Below are 18,914 nucleotides of genomic sequence, written 5' to 3' on the forward strand. Positions count from 1 at the left end.
CCCAGAAGGCAAGCCACACCCTTAGGGTGGGCTACCTGGTATGTACAGCCAAAGATGGTTTCTGACATTTTTAAAAGTGGCAGAATAGAGGGTTCTGGGTAGAAAAGATGATACACACCCTGGATGTGGTTACCCGTAGGGTGGAATAGCCTCTGGGGCTAGTAGCCCATTTGCTACTTGCAGCTATACCGCAAATGCCCATAAATCAAGGATTTAAGGGGCATCCCTGGCACCAGAACCTCATTTCTGATCCGAATTTCAACAGAGGGCAAAGAAGAGACCTGAGTCTGCGACTACAGGAATTGCACAAAACAAAGACGTGATACTTTGCACCTGAGGCAACAATCCTGAGACTGCATGACTGCGACTCGTCCTGGGCCAAAGACTGGTTCCCCCAGACAGAGGGACCCTTTTGAGAGCAACAGGCAACTCCAGATATCCTTGAACTAGTGCCACTTGTCCCCTGCAGTCCACACGTAAAACCAACATCCAGGAAACCAAGAATCGCTGGCCACTGGGCACTGCAAGGGATTGCTCAAAAGTAGATGGTACGATACATTGTGGAAAATGTAGTGTGAAGTTTCTGGTGGCTACCGTTTTCCTCCGGACATAGAAACAACTTCTCACTGACCTTACTGCTGCCAAGGCTTGTTGGTGACCATTCTAGCAACCACTACCTTCACTCGATGCTGCAACCCGAGGGAACTCCGCAGCACCTTCAACTGACCACCTCTGTGGCCCCATTGTTGACTTTTTGCATTTGTTTCCTCAGCAGCACTGTGTAAGTGATAAAACCAGCTCCACCATGGCTCTGGCTTCAGCACCAGGGACAACCAAAGCAACTCTGAACCCAGACCCTACGAGCCAGGTAAAATACAACTGACTGTCGTGGGCTGTTCCTGGGACCTGCATGACCTTAACCTCCAGTGGGTTCCATGCAACCCGACCTGCATGTGACTGATTGTCACTAGTGCTTTTTACCATTGACAACAAGGCTAATGTTCTGCAGTATTGAATTGTACTGATTTATTTTTCCTTCTAAAATACATAACTCCAGTTATATATTTTCTGATTCTCTTCGTTTTGGTGTCTAATTTTTATATACAAATCTGCATAATGTTTCTAAATTGGTGTCGAATTTCTTTCGAGTCGTATCAATTACTTATTGTCTATTTTGCCCCTCTGAAATGCTTAACACTTGTTCCTCTAGTAAAGCCTGACTGCTCTTTGCCACACTACCAGGAATAAGCTAAGGATTTATTAGTGTGAATCCAAGGACCATCTTTGGAGTATAGTGAGAGTATTACATAGTCAAGCCTAATCAGCCTCACTACATTATACTCCACCTCCCTACATTAAACTTCCCAGGGACCTACATACACCATGATCTGTCCAACTGCAAAGCTATGCTAAAAATTTGACTTTCCCACCATCCTGAACACACTGGAGACCCCACCCTTGTTGCCAACTGTATCACTAGGTTTGGAGAATAAAGTCTCCACCCTTTTAGGATGAATGATTCCAACTCCCCTGTCTCGTGCAGGCAGTAGGCCGTCTGAGTGGGAGAGTGGGGAAAAAGTTAAGTCAACTGCATGTACATGCCACTGAATGAACTTAACAGCGTCTCCAACCTTAGGAAAAGTGCAATACTGTCATCTGTAAATGACCTGGAAGCTGCATCGTCAGAGTCCAGATGGCCCTTTCCCAAGTGCATCACCTTCACCACTCCTCAGCCCTGCTCTAAAACTTTTAGAAGGCCTTTCCAAAGTAGACTGGTCCTTTCTGAGTAAGGTCCTAGAAAGTGTGGGACTAGAGGCTTACTTCCGCAAGCTCACCAAACCTTTGTACTCCCTACCAAAGTCACAAGTTTTAATAAACGGGTCACTCTCCTCCCCCTTCCCATTCGCAGAGGTACGCTTATATGTAAGGCTCCCTGTTTTCACAGATTTTTACAGATAGATACGGACAGAAAACATTTGTTTTCTTGCCTGTATTTATCATTAAATATGGATAAAAACGGAAATTGGGTTGCTTTTTGAGTAATTCTAAATACTGTCTGCCAGGTCAATAGCTGTGTGGAGTGATAGGTAAGGGGGTTAAAAAAGAAAGGAATTTTAGCAAAGGGGATTTAACAGCAGTAGATATGCAAAGGTTGATACTGAAATTTTCATATTTTCATATAAGTGCGTTGATTTATCTTATGCGGATGTTCACAGTATTGACACCTGACATGCATTCAAGCATGACTGCATGTTTATTGGTTAAATAAATGTGGAAACATACTAATTTCAGGTTCATTTCTCCAAAACACCCAAAATAAATATGGATAAATACAGATAAAATTAGCAAAAAATAAATATGGATAAATACAGACGGAAATGTCAAAAAAATAAATACCATAAAACCGGGAGCCCTACTTATATGCTGCAATGCTCAAGTACAGGGATGGTCGTGGGACGACGGCCAGAGAAAAGAATCTGCAATGTATGCATGTGATGCCTTGCTCCTTTTCGCTAACCCACAGGACGTGGGCCATCACTGTCTGGAGCTACTAGATACAAGGAGATAACATTTGGGATAAGATTTGTAAGAGGATTCACTCTTTCTCACAGGCAGTAAATCCAATCCAAACTTGTGGCCTCTTGATGTACGTTTCAGGCATGTGCATGGAACTCAGGCTAAAGGGAGTGTTCTGAATTGACCTGGGGATTCTAGGAATGTTGTGTTAGCGGAGGGAAGACAGTTGAAAGTGAAAGAAGGAGCTGGATGAGGTGTAATCCTGGAGCTAGAAATAAACCTTCTCTACTGAATTAATCCTGGCTACGACTCTACTTTTGTATACTGGCGACGAGTGGAAACAACCTACGATGGATTCACCTCCACAGGGATAACTTCAACACAGATTGGTTATGGTTGTTGCAGGTTAAAAGATGCTCATTCTCTGCATGACACATAAACCTATAATGAGAGTTTTAACTGACATGAAAATGAATGTGCAACTTTCACACGTCTTGAGAAAATGACAAATAATTATGAGAAAATATACAGCAAATGCACCGTAAAAGAGTGCTTACATTGTATAAATAGTGAAGAATTATATATTGTGTGACTAACTGTCTAATGTTTCATTTTCATGAACCATTTCTTGTAATTAAATAATTAATAAGAACCTATATGTGAAAGTCATGCCTCAAATGTATTTTGTGGTCCTCTGAAATATAGTAAGTAATACATGAAGGTACAATTGCGATATGTACTGAATGCATTTGCCATTAAAATGTCATGATAACAATTAGAATACTGAAACTTTCCTGATGAGGTACCTATATGTAAAGAGTCTTACATTTCATAAAACGAAAGAATGATATTATAATGTATGCATCCATGGCACACATATATATGTTTCCAAAATGTAGTAATAGGCTATACTTGCTATTGAACATTTTCATGAGACAAACCAAGATATTGACTGCTTCAACTAATGAAATTACACATGCTTATGTTTAAATGTATACTCGTTTATTAATTATGCTATAATACTTTAAAATGCATTTAATTTGACATTATTTTCTAGGCCTAACGTTTTCTCATGATGTCTGTGAGAAAGTAGTGGATGACAGTTCTTGCTTATGTAGCATTCTTGCATTTTCCCATGAGAAGCTTGGACAGTTGATACATTATTGATACTTCCTTGGGAAATGGACTCTAGCTACTAGAATATGGGAAGCTTCAATGATGAATAGACTTTTGTGATATGAACCTATGTGCTTGCGACAGACAATCATTCCCATGCTCTATGTAGAAAAATTCCTGTATGTCACAATATTGCACCTTGTGAGCGGAAGGACTATCTCGTGGATGTCGGATGATGGTGCAATGATGGTGTGATACGGTGGGTGTCACCTCCAGACTGATGAGCTATAATAACAATTTTTCTTGGAGGAGGGGGTTCAGTCGTTCTACTTGTTCTCCTCATCTTTTGCAATGCACGTTTTCACTCTGGCCCTGGTTTTCAACCTGGCGGACTCTCCCTGGTGTCCCTTGAGTGGCACTGCCTTTGTCATTTCCATTGGAAGAGTTGGACTCTTTGGCTGAACCATAGCTTGGCAATGCCCTTCTGAGCTTTCCCTTTAGCATGTTTTTTCTATACCTTTTTCCAAGAGCTGTCCTATGGACTTTAAGAACTTTACTCAAGACTCTCTTTAATGTGTAGTTTTATAATACACCTTTAATTGACTTATTTTGAGACTCTTGCACGAGCTTTCTAAATGTTGGTTAATGTATTGTTACTGATTACAATTTAATATAAATTCTAACTAAAATCCTTTAATGTCTGAGTCTTTCTAAATTTCATGAATGTTCTTTTCACAGGGACTGTGCTTGGGGTTCTTAGATTACTAATGTATAACAGGGAAAGTAATAAATTGTTCACCTAACATCAGGTTTTAGTACTTTTGTTTTGTATAGCTGTAGCAGAGTTGTTAGTTTGTGTTATCCTAATCCATTTACATTTTTTTTAGGAGGTTGGTACTCCCCGTTGCCATTTTATACCTCTACAGTATGGTCCTGAGGGTTATATATCTTAATCTGATCACTAATTTGTAAACCGGTTACCGATTCCTGGTCCTCATTGGGTAACCAACGAGTAATCAGCTTAATTCCTTCACTCCCTAATGCGATGAGCAAGATCCATCAGAGGACCAAGTAAAGATAACAGAGAGAATAAGTAAGGAGGATTAAACACATTTTTGGGCCCAGTAAAATGCTGCCACGCGGTTCACAATTGATTTATCGCTCACTGAGTACTGCAGGGGTCTCCAACCTTTACTTTAGTGAAAACTACTTCTGATCAGTGAAAATCATTGTAAGCAGGATGGCTTTGCATGGCTTCATAAATCTTTATGATTGCCTACACGTCACATATGTACCACTTTACGTGGTGCAAAAGTGATGCAGGGCTCTCATAAATAAGCCCCTACGTTTCAACCAAATACTTAGAGTTCCCTTCACATTTAATTTCTCCTTTTTTTTAACAATGGCCCTATTTTTCTCTTAGAAATGGTACAATGCCTACCAGCCACTGGGAGCAAGATGCCTGCTATTTAAATGGTAGAAAATTAAAACGAAGAGTTAACAGTTAAGTATTTATTTAAATGACTCCCATTTAAAAGCATTCACTCACAGCATCTTGCTATGGGACAATCAGAATAGACTATATCACTGCTTTTTGAGTAAGGTATTACGCTTTATGTAGATTTCTTCTACTTACTTACACTTTAGCTCCTGTTGCATTGCACCACTGAGCCATAAATGTATTTGCAAGCGAGGGGCTTGCCGACAACAATAATCTCCTTTTTAGCATACAGAGGAATAATGCCCACATTTTATCAGTTTAAGTGAGATATTTCCCATCTTCCATCTGCATCTCAGGCTTCCCATCTGAAGTGACACATTAAAGAACAGTTTTGTTGAGAATAAAGGGCCTAGCAGAAGTCCTATTTCACAATAAACAGTCTATAATTATATTTCCCAACATGAAACATCAGGGTCAGTGGTCTTGGAACTGGATCTGAGCATAATAAATACAGTGGTGTATTCCTCCCAGTCAGTGCAATTTCTAGGAAAAAATATTTTATTGGCGGGAGTCATAGGATGGAAGCGTTTTTAAATATCTCAAGAGATAATAGGGCTGGTAATTAAGGCATGATTACAGAGATGGAATTCAGGTAAAATCAGCCTTGCATCGCCGCACTCATAAGGAAGCTTAAGTGAGATCCAAGAAGACACAAGAATCCCTCGAGTATTGTACTTTGCAAAGGTGCCGCTCAAGAGAAGGTATGCCCTGCTCTCTTGAGTCCGATGCGAGGACTCAAACTGTGTCCTAGGTGCTGCTAACAGAAACAGCACCAGACTCACAGCCACTGCACCAGGCCAAGATTCCAGTGCATGGCTGCTGCAAGGGCGAACCTGTGCTAGACTTGCTTAGTTAGGCCCTGTAAAAGTGGCAAGCCAGAGCCCGGAGCAAGTTGTTGCTGCACGGAGACACAAAGTCCTTAAGCATAGTTCTGTGCAGCCTAAGATAGGTGGTGCAGCACCCGACATGACGCCATGACAGGGATTTGGTACTGCTGGCCTAAAATAAATAATGAAGAGGCCTGCTCACAATATTAAAAGATCTATCCATTCTTAAAATGGAAATAAAAACTAAACAAATTTAAATTTTGAAAGAAACCATTTAATTACCTTTTTCCCCCAAAACAAGGCAGCAAGCTACTCAAAAGGTGTCAGCGAACTACTGGTAGCTCACGATTGGTGGGTTGGAGACACCTGGAGTACTAAGTTCTGGCACTTTGAGCTACTTTGCGGCAACTTTGTCTCATATGCTTTACATTGCATAAACTTGGCAGTGCCATTGCCCCCGCTGCTTTATCAAGCAGTTGGCCTGTTATTGCGCATTCGGCTGAATTGCTCGGTCCTCGCACCTCGAGGTACACTTGCTGGTGCTGTGTATGAGGAACACTTGCTGGAGGCGTGTGCTCATCTTGTTACTTTGGCAGCTTCCAGACGCAAGTGTGTTGTGACGTGCGTGGAAGGGTTCCTGACAACCATTGAGATTGAGCACACTGCACTCATGAAGCCGTGCGCACTACGCTGGCAATTGGAGTCGGCCATATTAAGTTGGGCAACATCGCGTAGAGGAAAAAAATACAAAAGTACCAAAGGCAGTGACTTGGGCGACATCGTGTAAAGGAAGAAACTAAAGTACTCACTGCTGCCATAATGGAATGAACAACTTCTTTGATGAAATCCTCTTTACCTGAGCATGCTAAAAGCCTGTTTTCTGAATGTCCTCATGTGAAAAAGTAAACAAAGAGTTTTGAGATGACCTTTGCTAGACTATTTTCATCGCACCTGAAGATTACATTTTTGCGACGATCAAATTATATAACAGAATTTTCAAGACTGTGATTCCTCAGTTTATATGTTTGTCACAGAACTGGTCGCAATTTCTACAATTTATTAACTTTTGCTTTACTTCAGGTCTGGATATCAGGTGAAATATCAAATTTATTTTGTCCTATTAGTGCTTTCTCTTAGTATTATCAGTTCCTGTCACAATCCAAAATATAAGCACACATCAATTTTTTATTTTCTCCCCCAGGGAGTCAGTTCTGCATTGGTCTAAGTAGAAAAAAGTGTTCAATCATTATTCTGGAGTTTGTGGCACCTCTTTGAGTGGCAAAAGGAAAACTTCATTACTGCTGCACTGTCTAGGTTCTGAGGAGCAAGAAGTATAGGAGTATTTACCGGATTTGTCAGAAAGTGAGGCATCTAACTTAAATGAATTTGAAATTTGCATGAAGAAGCTTAATTTGCATTACCTACCAAAAATCAGTACAGTGCTTGAGTGTTGTCTCTTTGTAAAAAGGATACAGACGTTGGGGGAATCTGTTGAGGAGTACATAACGTTGTTGCATAAATTAGAGTCTACATGCAATTTTGGGGATTCAAATGATGAACGTCTAAGAGAACAATTTATGTTAGGTTGTAGTAATGATAAAGTAAGAGAAGCATTATGGCAGAAAGATAATCCGCCTTTGAATGAAGTGTTACAATTGCAAAAACTGTAGAACAATCTACGGCTTGTGTCGACACTTTAAAGAAAGATTCTGTTTTACAGGAGAAGGTGAATGGTGACAGACTTAGAAGTGTAAAGTTAAAAACGCAAAAGATAGTATCTAAGTTTCTACAAAGAAAAATGATTGCAATGAGTTAAACAAATTGCTTAAATGTTTTCGATACAATTGTGCCACGCATGTAGCCAATTGTAAGGATTGTCTAGCATGGAAGTCTACTTGTAAAGCATGTGGAAAAAAGGGACATTATACAGCAAATTGCAGCTCTATTAGAAATAAAGGAAAAGTGAGGGAGGTGGAGTGTGAACAAAAGAAAGACTATAATATTGTTATTTCACAAATCAGGACCAAGTATGATGATGGGCCAATGGAACATGTGAGTGTAAGGGGTACAAAGGTGAGAATGTTGTTTGAGTCTGGTGCCAAGATTAAACTTGTACCTAAATTATTTTATGACAGAGATATAAAAGGAATGGTAAATTTGTTCAAGGTGTACATAAGACCTAGGGTTTACGGGGGTGAACCCATAACATTTCTTGGATATTTCATGGGTGATATTGAGTCCAGAGGAAGGTTTACAGCTGGAAATATATATGTATCTATAAGGTGTGACTCCCTCATTAGCTGAATCCATAAGGGGGAGTTGGGAGGGCATATTTACCCCCAACGAATCTCCATCTGTTAGGTTGAAAGAGACTGTAAATGAAGTAAAAACAGAGGGTTCCGTGGCAAGTACCTCTTGAATATAATAAAATTATCTGATGTCTAATGCATACAGAACAAAATATAAAGAGTTTATTTTTATTTTATTTACAGAGTTTTATATAGCGCAAACTTGACCCGAAGGTATAGGGTATCAGAGCGCTTTACATAGCACCAGTTGCGTTACCTAAGGACATATTATTTTTTATTTTTTTGTTAGGCACAGGGAGAACAATTGATTTGCCCAGAATCACAGGATGTTCAGCGTCGTTACCCAGACTCGAACCTAGTTCCCCAGATTAAAGGTTGACAGTTCTAGCCATTAGGCCAACTCCTCTCCCAAAGAGAGAGTTCTTTCCCAATGTGTTTAGACAAGAGTTAGGATGTTCAAAGCATTATACTCATTGTATAAAAATAAAACCAGGATCATACCAGAAGACCTGCAAATTGAGGAATGTACAGTTAAGAGTGAGGGATGAGATGGCTCGTGAGTTAGTTAGACTGGAAAGTGAGGCAATAATTGAGAAGATAGAAGGATCTGAGTGGTTATCTCTGGTGGTGATGACAAAGAAGGTGAATGGGGTGTGAGGCTTTGTGTCAGTTTGAATTGATGTGTTGTGGTTGATAGATATCCATTGCCCAACATAACAGAAATGCTAAGTTCATTGGGAGATGCCAAATATTTATCTACCCTGGACTTGGCATCTACATATCATGAAATCAAACTACATCCCTTTTCACAAGAATTAACCTTTTTCATCACTCCTTATGGCATGTTTAAATATGTAAGGACGCCATTTGGTGTAATTTCTGCCTCATCAGTGTTTCAGAGGATGATGGAACATGTGTTGTAGGGTGTTCCAGGAATTAGGATATATCAGGACGATGTGTTGGTATTCGGAATTTCAGTTGAGGAGCATGATGAACATTGGAGTGCAGTACTAGGAGAAATAGACTTATATGGACTCTCTCTAACATTGGACAACTGCAAGTTTCAGGCAAACAACATAGAATACTTGGGTCATCAGATAACTGTAGATGGATTTCGCTATCAGGAAGATCTGGTAGCTACCATTAGGAAAATGCCTGCTCCAACCCCCAAGGCTAAATTGGTGACATTTCTCGGTATGGACGAGCATTATGGTAAATGTATTGCGAATTTAGCTTAAAAAACTAAGAGTATGCATATGCTGTTAAAAAAGGTTGCGGAGTTGTTGTCGCATAAAGAATGTAATGAAGAGTTCAATTAATTAAAAGAAGGGTAGAACGAAGCCCTCAGTCTGTCAAGTTTTGAGCCTGGGAAGGATACATTGTTAATGACTGATGCTAGCTCTAAAGTCTTAGGGGTGGGGCTTATACAAGTGATAGATAGACAAGAGAAACCTATTTTGTTCATCTCTAGAAGTCTAAAGGGAGCAGAGACAAAATATTCTATTATTGAGAAGGAAGCATTGGAAGTATATTTGGTAGTAGGAAAATTGAGGACATTTATGTGGGGTTCTAGTTTTGTGATTAAAACTGATCATAAGCCTCTGAGGGAAGTTTTTATGCCTAATGGGATTGATGCCATTTCCAGTAGAATATGTAAGTGGGTAATTGCTTTACAAGAATATGATTATTCAGTGGTTCATGTTCCTGGAGCTAAGAAAATGTTAGCTGATTGTGTGCCTCGTCTATGTTGGGAGAAAGAATTAGTGCAGAAGAAGATATGTTTGGCGGTGCATCTTACGCGATGAGGATCTCAAGGTGTGTATGGTGACGTGTGGTGCTATTCTGGAAGATGAGTGGATGAAAGAATCAGAAAGGGATTTAGAATTACAGCAATTAATAAAGTTAGTATATTCTGAATGGTCGGGAAATCAAGGAAATGAGGGAGTGATAAGAATTTACTTGGAGGCGAGAGGAGAATTAACTGTGAGGGATGGTCTTCTCTTAAGAGGAAGTAGGTTGATTTCCCCAGTTGCCTTAAGAGAATGCATTGTCTCTCTGGCTCATAACAGTCATCCTAGTATTTCAAAGATAAAGTTGCATGTAAGATCTGACTTTTGGCGGAGAAAAGTCAGAGAGTGTATGGAAAGTTTAAAAAGTGATAAAATATTGAACAGTAGGACACAACCTGTGCTTATAAGGAAATTACCCACAGGTCAATGGGAGGGGATTGTGCTAGACATTGTGGGTCCCATCCGAATCTCGAGGGTTGATCACTAGTTGTTAAGTTGCATAGATATTTACTGCAGGTGGCTTGCAGTAGAAATTGCGACAGCGGTGGAGTCTTGTGCGGTGATAACATTTCTAAAACAATGTTTGATCATGAAGGATATCCCTCAGTTCTTCTTACTGTCAATGGAGTGCAGTTAACTTCAAGTGAGATGGAATATTTTCTTAAGGAAAGGGGTAGTGTGCATAAAAAATTTGCATTATATTATCCCGAATGCAATAGCATTATTGAGAGATTCAATAAAGTTATAAAGGAAACCATACAACATTCTTGGGTGATTGAGACATCATCATGGAATGATGAAGTGAGTGAAAGAGTAAAAGTGTATAGATTGACACCCCATTTCACCACTGGGGTGACAATGTTTGAGTTACGTAACCGCAAGGGAGTGAAACCAACTCTGGTAAAAGTGGGTGATTGGGTTAAGATCAGACTTCCAGGTGGGAGTTCTAATGGATCATAAGACAGTGTTCCTATGAGATTAATAAAGCTGTTTAGGAATGTTCTTGAAACAGAAGATTACAAAGTGCAGAACTTGAACAGAGTTGCAGAGTGGTGTGAGGCGAAGGAGGAATTTGATCAAGCAAAGCTGTTCACAGAGGCGAAGAGTGAGGGACTTAATGAAGAAGTGAAAAGAAGCTCAAGAAAAATGGTTGCACCAACGTATTTGAAGAACTTTGTAACTACTTAGTTAGATGTGGTGTTCTTCAGACAATAAAAGGATTTGGCCTAACAGCTAGGGCGGTCAATTTCAAATCTGGGGAACCAGGTTTGAGTCTCGGCAAGGAGGGGCAACATCCTGTGATTCTGGGCAAACCACTTAATCTCCCCATGCATAACAAAAATGAATGTGTCCTCATGTAACGCAACTGGTGCTTGTGTAAAGCACTCTGATACCTGATACGTTTGGGTCAAGTTCGCTCTATATAAAACTCCGTAAAAAAAAGAATATAAAAAGATAAATATTAAATGCAATGTAGGTTTGTTTATATCATAGATTACTGTATTAATGTTATGTATAAGAATTGTAAATATCTTTTGGTTGTTATTGTTATGAATGGAAGGTGTGTGGTATCTTGATGTGAGTTCCAGGCATGTGCATGGAAATCAGGCTAAAGGGAGTTTTCGGAAATTACATGGGGATTCTAAGAATGTTGTGATTGCGGAGGAAAGATAGTTGAACGTGAAAGAAGGAGCTGAGTGAGGTGTTATCCTGGAGCGAGAAATAAACCTTCTCTGCTGAATTAATCCTGCCTACTACGACTCAATGTTTGTACAATACTTTAAACTTTTTTAAATACCACATTATATTTTACACTGAGGTTGAATCATATGTTTAATAAATCCTCAACTCAGCATTGGGCTTGTTCTTCTTCCTAGGTTACCTTTGCCCATATGATTTTCGATTCTTCTGGTTAGAACTTTCTGATTATAGGTTTAGATGCAAATTGATCATATTAATAATATAACATTTATTTAAACTGTCATAAAATTCTTATGGAGAGCTTATTGGATGCCTTGCATGCTTACTTTAGGTGGTAAAATTATTGGTTTATTAGGCACAATTGCCTGTCAGTAAATAACTTCTAACTGGAAAGATACTATAAAACTATCCTTTAAGGGTCAATGGAAGGGTTTTTTTAAAATCACAAAATCAACAGGGTCAACAGCTCCTCATTTGATTAATTATTTACAAGTGAATTGCTTTGAGCCCAGTTGACAACATATCTTTCTAATTCTTCAAGAACAATGTTTTAAAATTCTACAGCAGTAGTTCTTAAGCTTTTGACATTTATGGACCCCCATTTTTTCATTACTGAACCACGGTATCTCTACTGAATCATATTGGAATCCAAGCTCCCTGTCTGAGTCATTACTGGAAGCTGAGGATACCAACTCCAACACTTTTGATGAATTTAACCTCAAAATAATACACAAAAATCCAGAAATATGTATTCTTAAAAAAATACCAAAATATTTTAATATTTAGTCCATTAACAAATAAAAAAATGACCATCATCATTTTATTGGGAAAGTTGGGGCTTTCCGAAATACAACTGAGGCTACCCATCATCCATACTGTATTCTGTTTGATGATTTGCACTGCTCCCGCAAATCAATCTGAGGACACCAAATATGGGGCATATTTATCATGGTTTTGCATTGCCCTTGCGCCATGCAAGGTGGTGCAAGGCCGACGCAAAACCTAGAATGACTTTTACCAAGCCATGCAAGGCCGCCTTGTGTGGCCCTGCGGGGCTTGTTAAATGTGGAGTAACGCAAGGCAGCGCAAGTAGCTGCCTTGCGTTCCTCTGCCCCAAGGAGGCATTCCATGGGAGGAGCATGGGTGTTCCCATGTATTCACCCATGGATTTTGGTGCATTCCCAGATTTTCCATTAGTTGTCGACCTGAGAATGCATCAAACTGCTATGCCTCTCCGGTGGAGCTGTAACAACTAGAAATATCTTTATTTCTCTTCTTTTTTCCTCTATCTACACAGAAAGAGAAAAAAAATCATAGGAATGTTTTTTGCAAGAAGGGATCCCTTCCTGCGTGAAAACAATCCTGCTTACAATGCAGGCACCCTTGCATCATGGTGCAAGGGTGCCTGCATTGGCGTTCGGTAGCAGTTTGTGTGCCAGCACAGTCTGAGTATAGGAATGCACAGTATAATGTTAAATACAGCCCATTCCTGCCCTCTCCCTTTCACACAGTGCAGCACAGCAAGCTGACTTGCTGCTTTGCGTTGCATGAATATTTGATAAATATGCCCCTTAATTTTTAGCCTCCAATTTCAAATTCCTTCAAATATACGTAACATTTGCTTCTTAAATTATATACACTTATTAATCTGTCAAAGTTATTTGATTTTCTAAGTAGTCTTTACAGACCCACAGTGGTCCCCGAACCACAGGTTAAGAACCTCTCTTCTATAGCAATTGATGAAGTTGACAGGCTCCCTTGATTATGTTTTACTTTTGGCTTGTTACATGATTGTTATTCTTAATTTATATTTGTTTGTTACTACCTTGCATGAGTTTTTGTAGTGAGCCTTGCTTTGTTTATTGATATTGTAAAATCTGACTTAAATTATTGACATGCTGATACTCTTCTCTTCCTTTTCATCCTTTCTCCTTTTTAATAGAATTGTTAAAACAGTCTAAGTTCTAGTTTATCTGGCTGTGCTAGTAGTAGATAAGCACTGATACAATTTAGAGATATGTTTTTGTTATGCTTTGCCTTAACGGTTTGCAATATTTGTATTGTTAAGACAACTTGTAAATGTTTTTGAATGTATTTATTAAAATGATTGAAATGTAAAAAGGGCAGTCTTATAACTGTGATCACAGAGATGAGTCGAAGAAAGGGAAGATGCTGGGCGAATGAGCTTGTAGGTGAAAACAGATTATAGTTTACAGTGTCACAGTGATCAGGTGTATAGGTGAAATACGCTGATTGGGAGAGTTATTAAGTATATTTGTAAAACAGAAAAAGATTTATTTAGCTGCAATAACACACCCATATTGCAATTTTGCTGTAAAACTGGCTGCAGATGAGAGAAAGATTAAAAGTGGTGGAACTCTGGTACTCACTCACCTTGGGCCCGATTCACAGAACTAACTTTAGACAAAATCCTAAACTTACTACCATTTTGGTATTCACAGAAGGCACTTACTCATTTCTGTATTCACAGAAGTTAGGAGTCCTAACTTTAGGACTCCTAAATGCCTTCTGTGAATACCGAAAGTCTTAAAGTTAGGATTTTTCTCAGTTTAGGAGTAGTAAAGTTAGGACTCCTAATTTTAGGACCCCTAAATGCCTTCTGTGAATACCGAAAGTCTTAAAGTTAGAAGTCCTAACTTTACTACTCCTAAACTGAGAAAAATCCTAACTTTAAGACTTTTGGTATTCACAGAAGGCATTTAGGAATACCGAAATGAGTAAGTGCCTTCTGCGAATACCAAAATGAGTAAGTGCCTTCTGTGAATACCAAAATGGTAGTATGTTTAGGATTTTGTCTTAAGTTAGTTCTGTGCATCGGGCCCCTTGACCTTGTCATACGTACGCATGTAGTAATATTTCACGTTATCTCAAACACCTTTAGTAACGCCCACGAAAGCTGACATAGACGGCTGACTGACATAACAATTACTGTTTCCCATTATATGCATGCCTTATGTTTGTGTGTGGTCACTTTTACTGACCCATTGTGCTCTTGAAGGCAGGAGCCCCTTGCTTTGTCCCCCCTCTATTTTTATGACAGTTCTTCAAACCACCCTTAAAACATTTTAAGACTCTTTCATCTGATAATTAATATTTACAAAGCCAATACATGTAAAAGGAAACAATGACAGAGCATTTCCAGAAGATGCCATTACCTGCGAAACAGTTCAAGATGCACAACAGCAGGAGCAATCTTCTGAACAACATCTGCGATGAAATTAAACTTCAACCTCAGGCTGTCTGGACGATGGGAACCTGAAAGGAAATGTTTGCATTACAAAGAGATTTTGCAGTGTACAAAGTTATCAAAACCCCCATAGGAAAGGGGCAACCTTTATATTAGCCCATTTTTTAGCCAGGTAACCAGCTGCGAACTACCTTAATGTTGATACAGTCCAGTGCATTTCAAAGTCAGTGAAGACTCACAGCAAAAATGTAAAGCTGAGGCCATGGGAACGCCCACAACCACTGACTCACACTATAGCCGACATCTAAGGCTTTTTTATGTCTACAGTGCTTACTCACAGAGGTACAATTTAATACAACATTTTAGAACACGACAATGCTGTACCAGACCGTTTAAAGTCGACCTCTCACAATTCACCATCCCAGACAAAGGTGTCTTTTTAATTGTTTTTTTTTATTCCTATCCTCATTTTTGATCTGGGTAAAACTTCCTCCTACAGGGCTAATAGACTGAAAAAACATTTATACAATGCAAACAGTGGCGTAACATAGCCCCCGCAGTGCAGGGTGCGCCCCGAGCTCCAGGGGGCCTCCTCAGCACAGTGCCCTGGCCGGAGAGCTCGTGACTGAGTCCAGATGGGGGCCCTCCGTGCAGTTTGTAGGCCCCCCCCCCTTCAAGTTTCGTTAAGCTACTGAGTGCAAATGAGGCAGAGTTGAGCAAACCACACTTAGTAAGCTACGGTTAAAGGTGCATACTCCTATTAGTAAATGTGGTGTCCTGTTGGGTTGACCACTGTGGGCAAGGTGTAGAGGATTTGTTGGTCACTAAACTGGCATGCTTTTGCACATACAGAGGTGGGGTACTGGCTTGGAAATCCATTGCAGGAGTGCTGACCTCCACGCTGACATTTTCTCTATTGTGATAAACATGTTTTTTTGTAACTGTTACCCTGCTTTACTGGTGCCCATCGGGAAACGTGGATGTGAAATAGGGAAATTGCACAGTGGGCGAGTAGTAACTGTTAGAGACTTTTAACGAGAAAGGTGGGAGGCAGGTGGTAGGTCACAGATGAAGAGACTGTCAATCTATCGGAGGGTAAATTCAGAACACGTCAGGAGTGAAACATACCCTTTGGTGCAGCTGAAGAGGAGAAATAGGTGATATCAGTTTTGGGTGGACTGAACATTAGGCAGAGGCTGGCTATCCTCTATCAACTGGCAGAGAGGAAGTGAATCAAGCAGATTTGGAGTGATTCTGAAAGGAATGGCAAGGAAATTTCTAATTAGATGCCATTGTCAAAAAGCAGATATGAAACATGGAAATAATATTTCTGAGAAAGGATTACAGATAGGGCCTCATTACGATAGCGGTCTGAAGAGCGTCCGACTGCCATAGTTTTAGGCATGAAACCGCCCAACAAGGAGCCGGTGGTCCCGATAACCCAATTACGATACGACTGCCATGCAGGCGGTAGTAAAATGCTTCTTACTATTGCCGCTTGTTCAGCGGCCCAGGAAAAGGGCCGCTGCATTTTACAGACATCACTGCACCGTGTGCCAGGAACCATCAGGGCCTGGCACACTGTGTGTGGATGTTTGGGGGGTACCACATGTGCCTCCCTGGCCACATAGCAGAGACCCACGGGGGACAAGGGTCCTGCGGGTTGCCCTCAAAGGCTGTTTCCGACAGCATTTTCATGGCAGTGGGACCACCACTAAAAGGCTGTCAGAAACTAACATCCTAATTCCTATGGCGGTGCTTCCGTAGGCACCACCTCCATTGTAAGAATTAGGCTCCAACCACGACCCCAACTGGCTCCTTGAACCTGTCGGACGTGGCGGTCTTTCCCCTGTCCAATGCCTTCTGACCACTGCCCGACATCATCAGGCCCTTAGTGACAAACAGGATGGCGTCAATGGTCTAGGGGGTTTGCCACTGGTAGGGTGGTGGACATGGACTTGTCAAAATATTACATGACTGAAAAGAACCAATTAGCAAGACACCAGAAATGACATTAATGATGACTAACTTTAACATGGTTAACATAAGTATTTCATGACTAGGTGTACACAGATGAGTTTAGTGGTAAGGAAGATAGGGTTGGAGAAAAGAGGTTAGTGATGTCCATGAGAATGGAATCTGAAAACTGGAGCAACAGATACATGGAAATTGTGAAAGGCATATTAACAGAGATTACCAAACGTGCTGTGTTGTGTTATGAGGGTATGGGTGAGTCCTTTAAATAAACCTCTTTAATATTTTGGAGGCAAACAGATTAAGAAATAAAGATGGTAGGTGCGTGACATGGCAGGATCAGCTGCTGCTTTCTCCAATATAGGCTTGATGTTTTCAAACATGGACTACTGTAGTATGAAAAAAATGACTGGTTAAATAGGCTTTATAAATACCTAAGTGAGAAGGCGTAAATGGTTGTAATGATGTGTGGTGCGAATGGGCCAGGGATTTTGGTGTTGATTGGTATATATGGTGTCCATTGTACTGAATGCCTATCCATAAAGTGCAGTCAGTGTGCCAGCATGCCTCTTGGAAAGGTGTCCTGCTATGTCTTTGTGTGGGGGTGAACCACACCACTGACAAGCCTTTGCACATGGGTGCATGCATGTCTTTACCCTGGCATCCTTCAGAGTGCTGATCTGCATTTGTTCAAGAGTGGTCGCCCATTCACACGTTCCTTTGAATTAGGGTAGTTAGTTGTTCTGGGGGGCCTTTGCAGAGATTGGACTGTTGTATTAGTCTGTCTTTGTACATGGATAGTCCACTGTGCTGGGATTCATTTGATTTGACCAAGGTACTCAAAGTAAGTTAAGGGAAAGGCGAAATGGGTCCTTAGCAAAGGTAAGACCCAATATATGATAAGTTCAATGAGTTCTTTAAAGTACCAACTGATTGAGGTCCAGAGTCTGAAGGTTATCAGGAGGTAACTGAGCTGACTGATGATGAGGATGATCCCTCCAATCATTGAAAGGCCGCTCCAACCTATGTCATGTGGCATGAGCACTCATTGCAGATGTATAGAGAGGGCTGACAGAGTTAAAGCTCAATGTAGGAAATATTGTTAGTGCTATTCTGGGTCTCAGGACTGCTCAAACCCAAATAGAATTTGTCATCCTTTATTAATTTATTGTTACTATGGCATCATAAGAAACCTCTGACATCTTCTTTCTGGATCCCTTATACTCCAAACTGAACACTGAAGATGTTGAAGCAGAGGTTCATGGCAAGGCATGAGAGCAGCATGACAAAGGCAAAGGATTGGGACAAAGAGGGAGGAAAAGAGTCAAACAATTGTTGAGAGACAGAGAAACAGGAAGGGATGAGGGAGACAGAGAAAGGGAGAGAAAGGGAGAGCAAAAAAGGAATAGAGGCAAATTCAAGGGAAAGAGATAAAGAAAAAATAAAAGGTGTAAGTAATAAACTACAACAATAAAGACAAATAGAATAGGTATGGAATACATTCAAAACTATAAGAAAGTAAAAGAAAGCAATTTAGAGGGTAATTTGAAGAAATTGGTAGCAAACATGTAGGGAAGATAGAGAAAGAAATTGACAGGAGGAAAAGCAAGACAAAAATGGAAAAGTGAATGAGAAAAAGAAAGGCAAAAGAAAATGAAACATCAGCAAGCAAAAACAAAAAATTGAATATAAGTTGACTGAATGGACTATAGAAGGAATCTTAGAAAAAAAGCACAGTGAAACACAAAGAAAAAGCAAGATGGAAAGAAAGATGATTTTGAAAAGAAGAATGAGTAAGGTAGAAGCGAAAAAAGGCAGGAAAAAACAAAACTATCAGTTAGCAAAAAGAAAGAATGCAGAGGGAGAATAAAAAAAGGGGACAGGGAAAGAAACTGGAATGGAATTGGAGCAAATAAAAAAAACAAAAAGAAAGAGAAACAGAAGGAAAAAGAAATAAATAAATAAGCAAAG

The 18,914-nt window shown here is 40.1% G+C and overlaps 1 protein-coding gene across 1 annotated transcript in view; it reads right to left on the reverse strand.

Annotated features, from left to right (window-relative positions):
* The window catches only part of HTRA4 (HtrA serine peptidase 4), a 438,816-nt gene that overhangs the window by 181,936 nt on the left and 237,966 nt on the right, over positions 1-18,914 (reverse strand). The window contains exon 2 of the mRNA XM_085634576.1: positions 14,938-15,037. Within this exon, the coding sequence (XP_085490702.1) occupies positions 14,938-15,037 (100 nt within the window). The remainder of the gene's footprint in view (positions 1-14,937; positions 15,038-18,914) is intronic.

Source organism: Triturus cristatus, chromosome 11 (assembly GCF_964204655.1).
Source record: "Triturus cristatus chromosome 11, aTriCri1.1, whole genome shotgun sequence".
Lineage (NCBI taxonomy): Eukaryota > Metazoa > Chordata > Amphibia > Caudata > Salamandridae > Triturus > Triturus cristatus.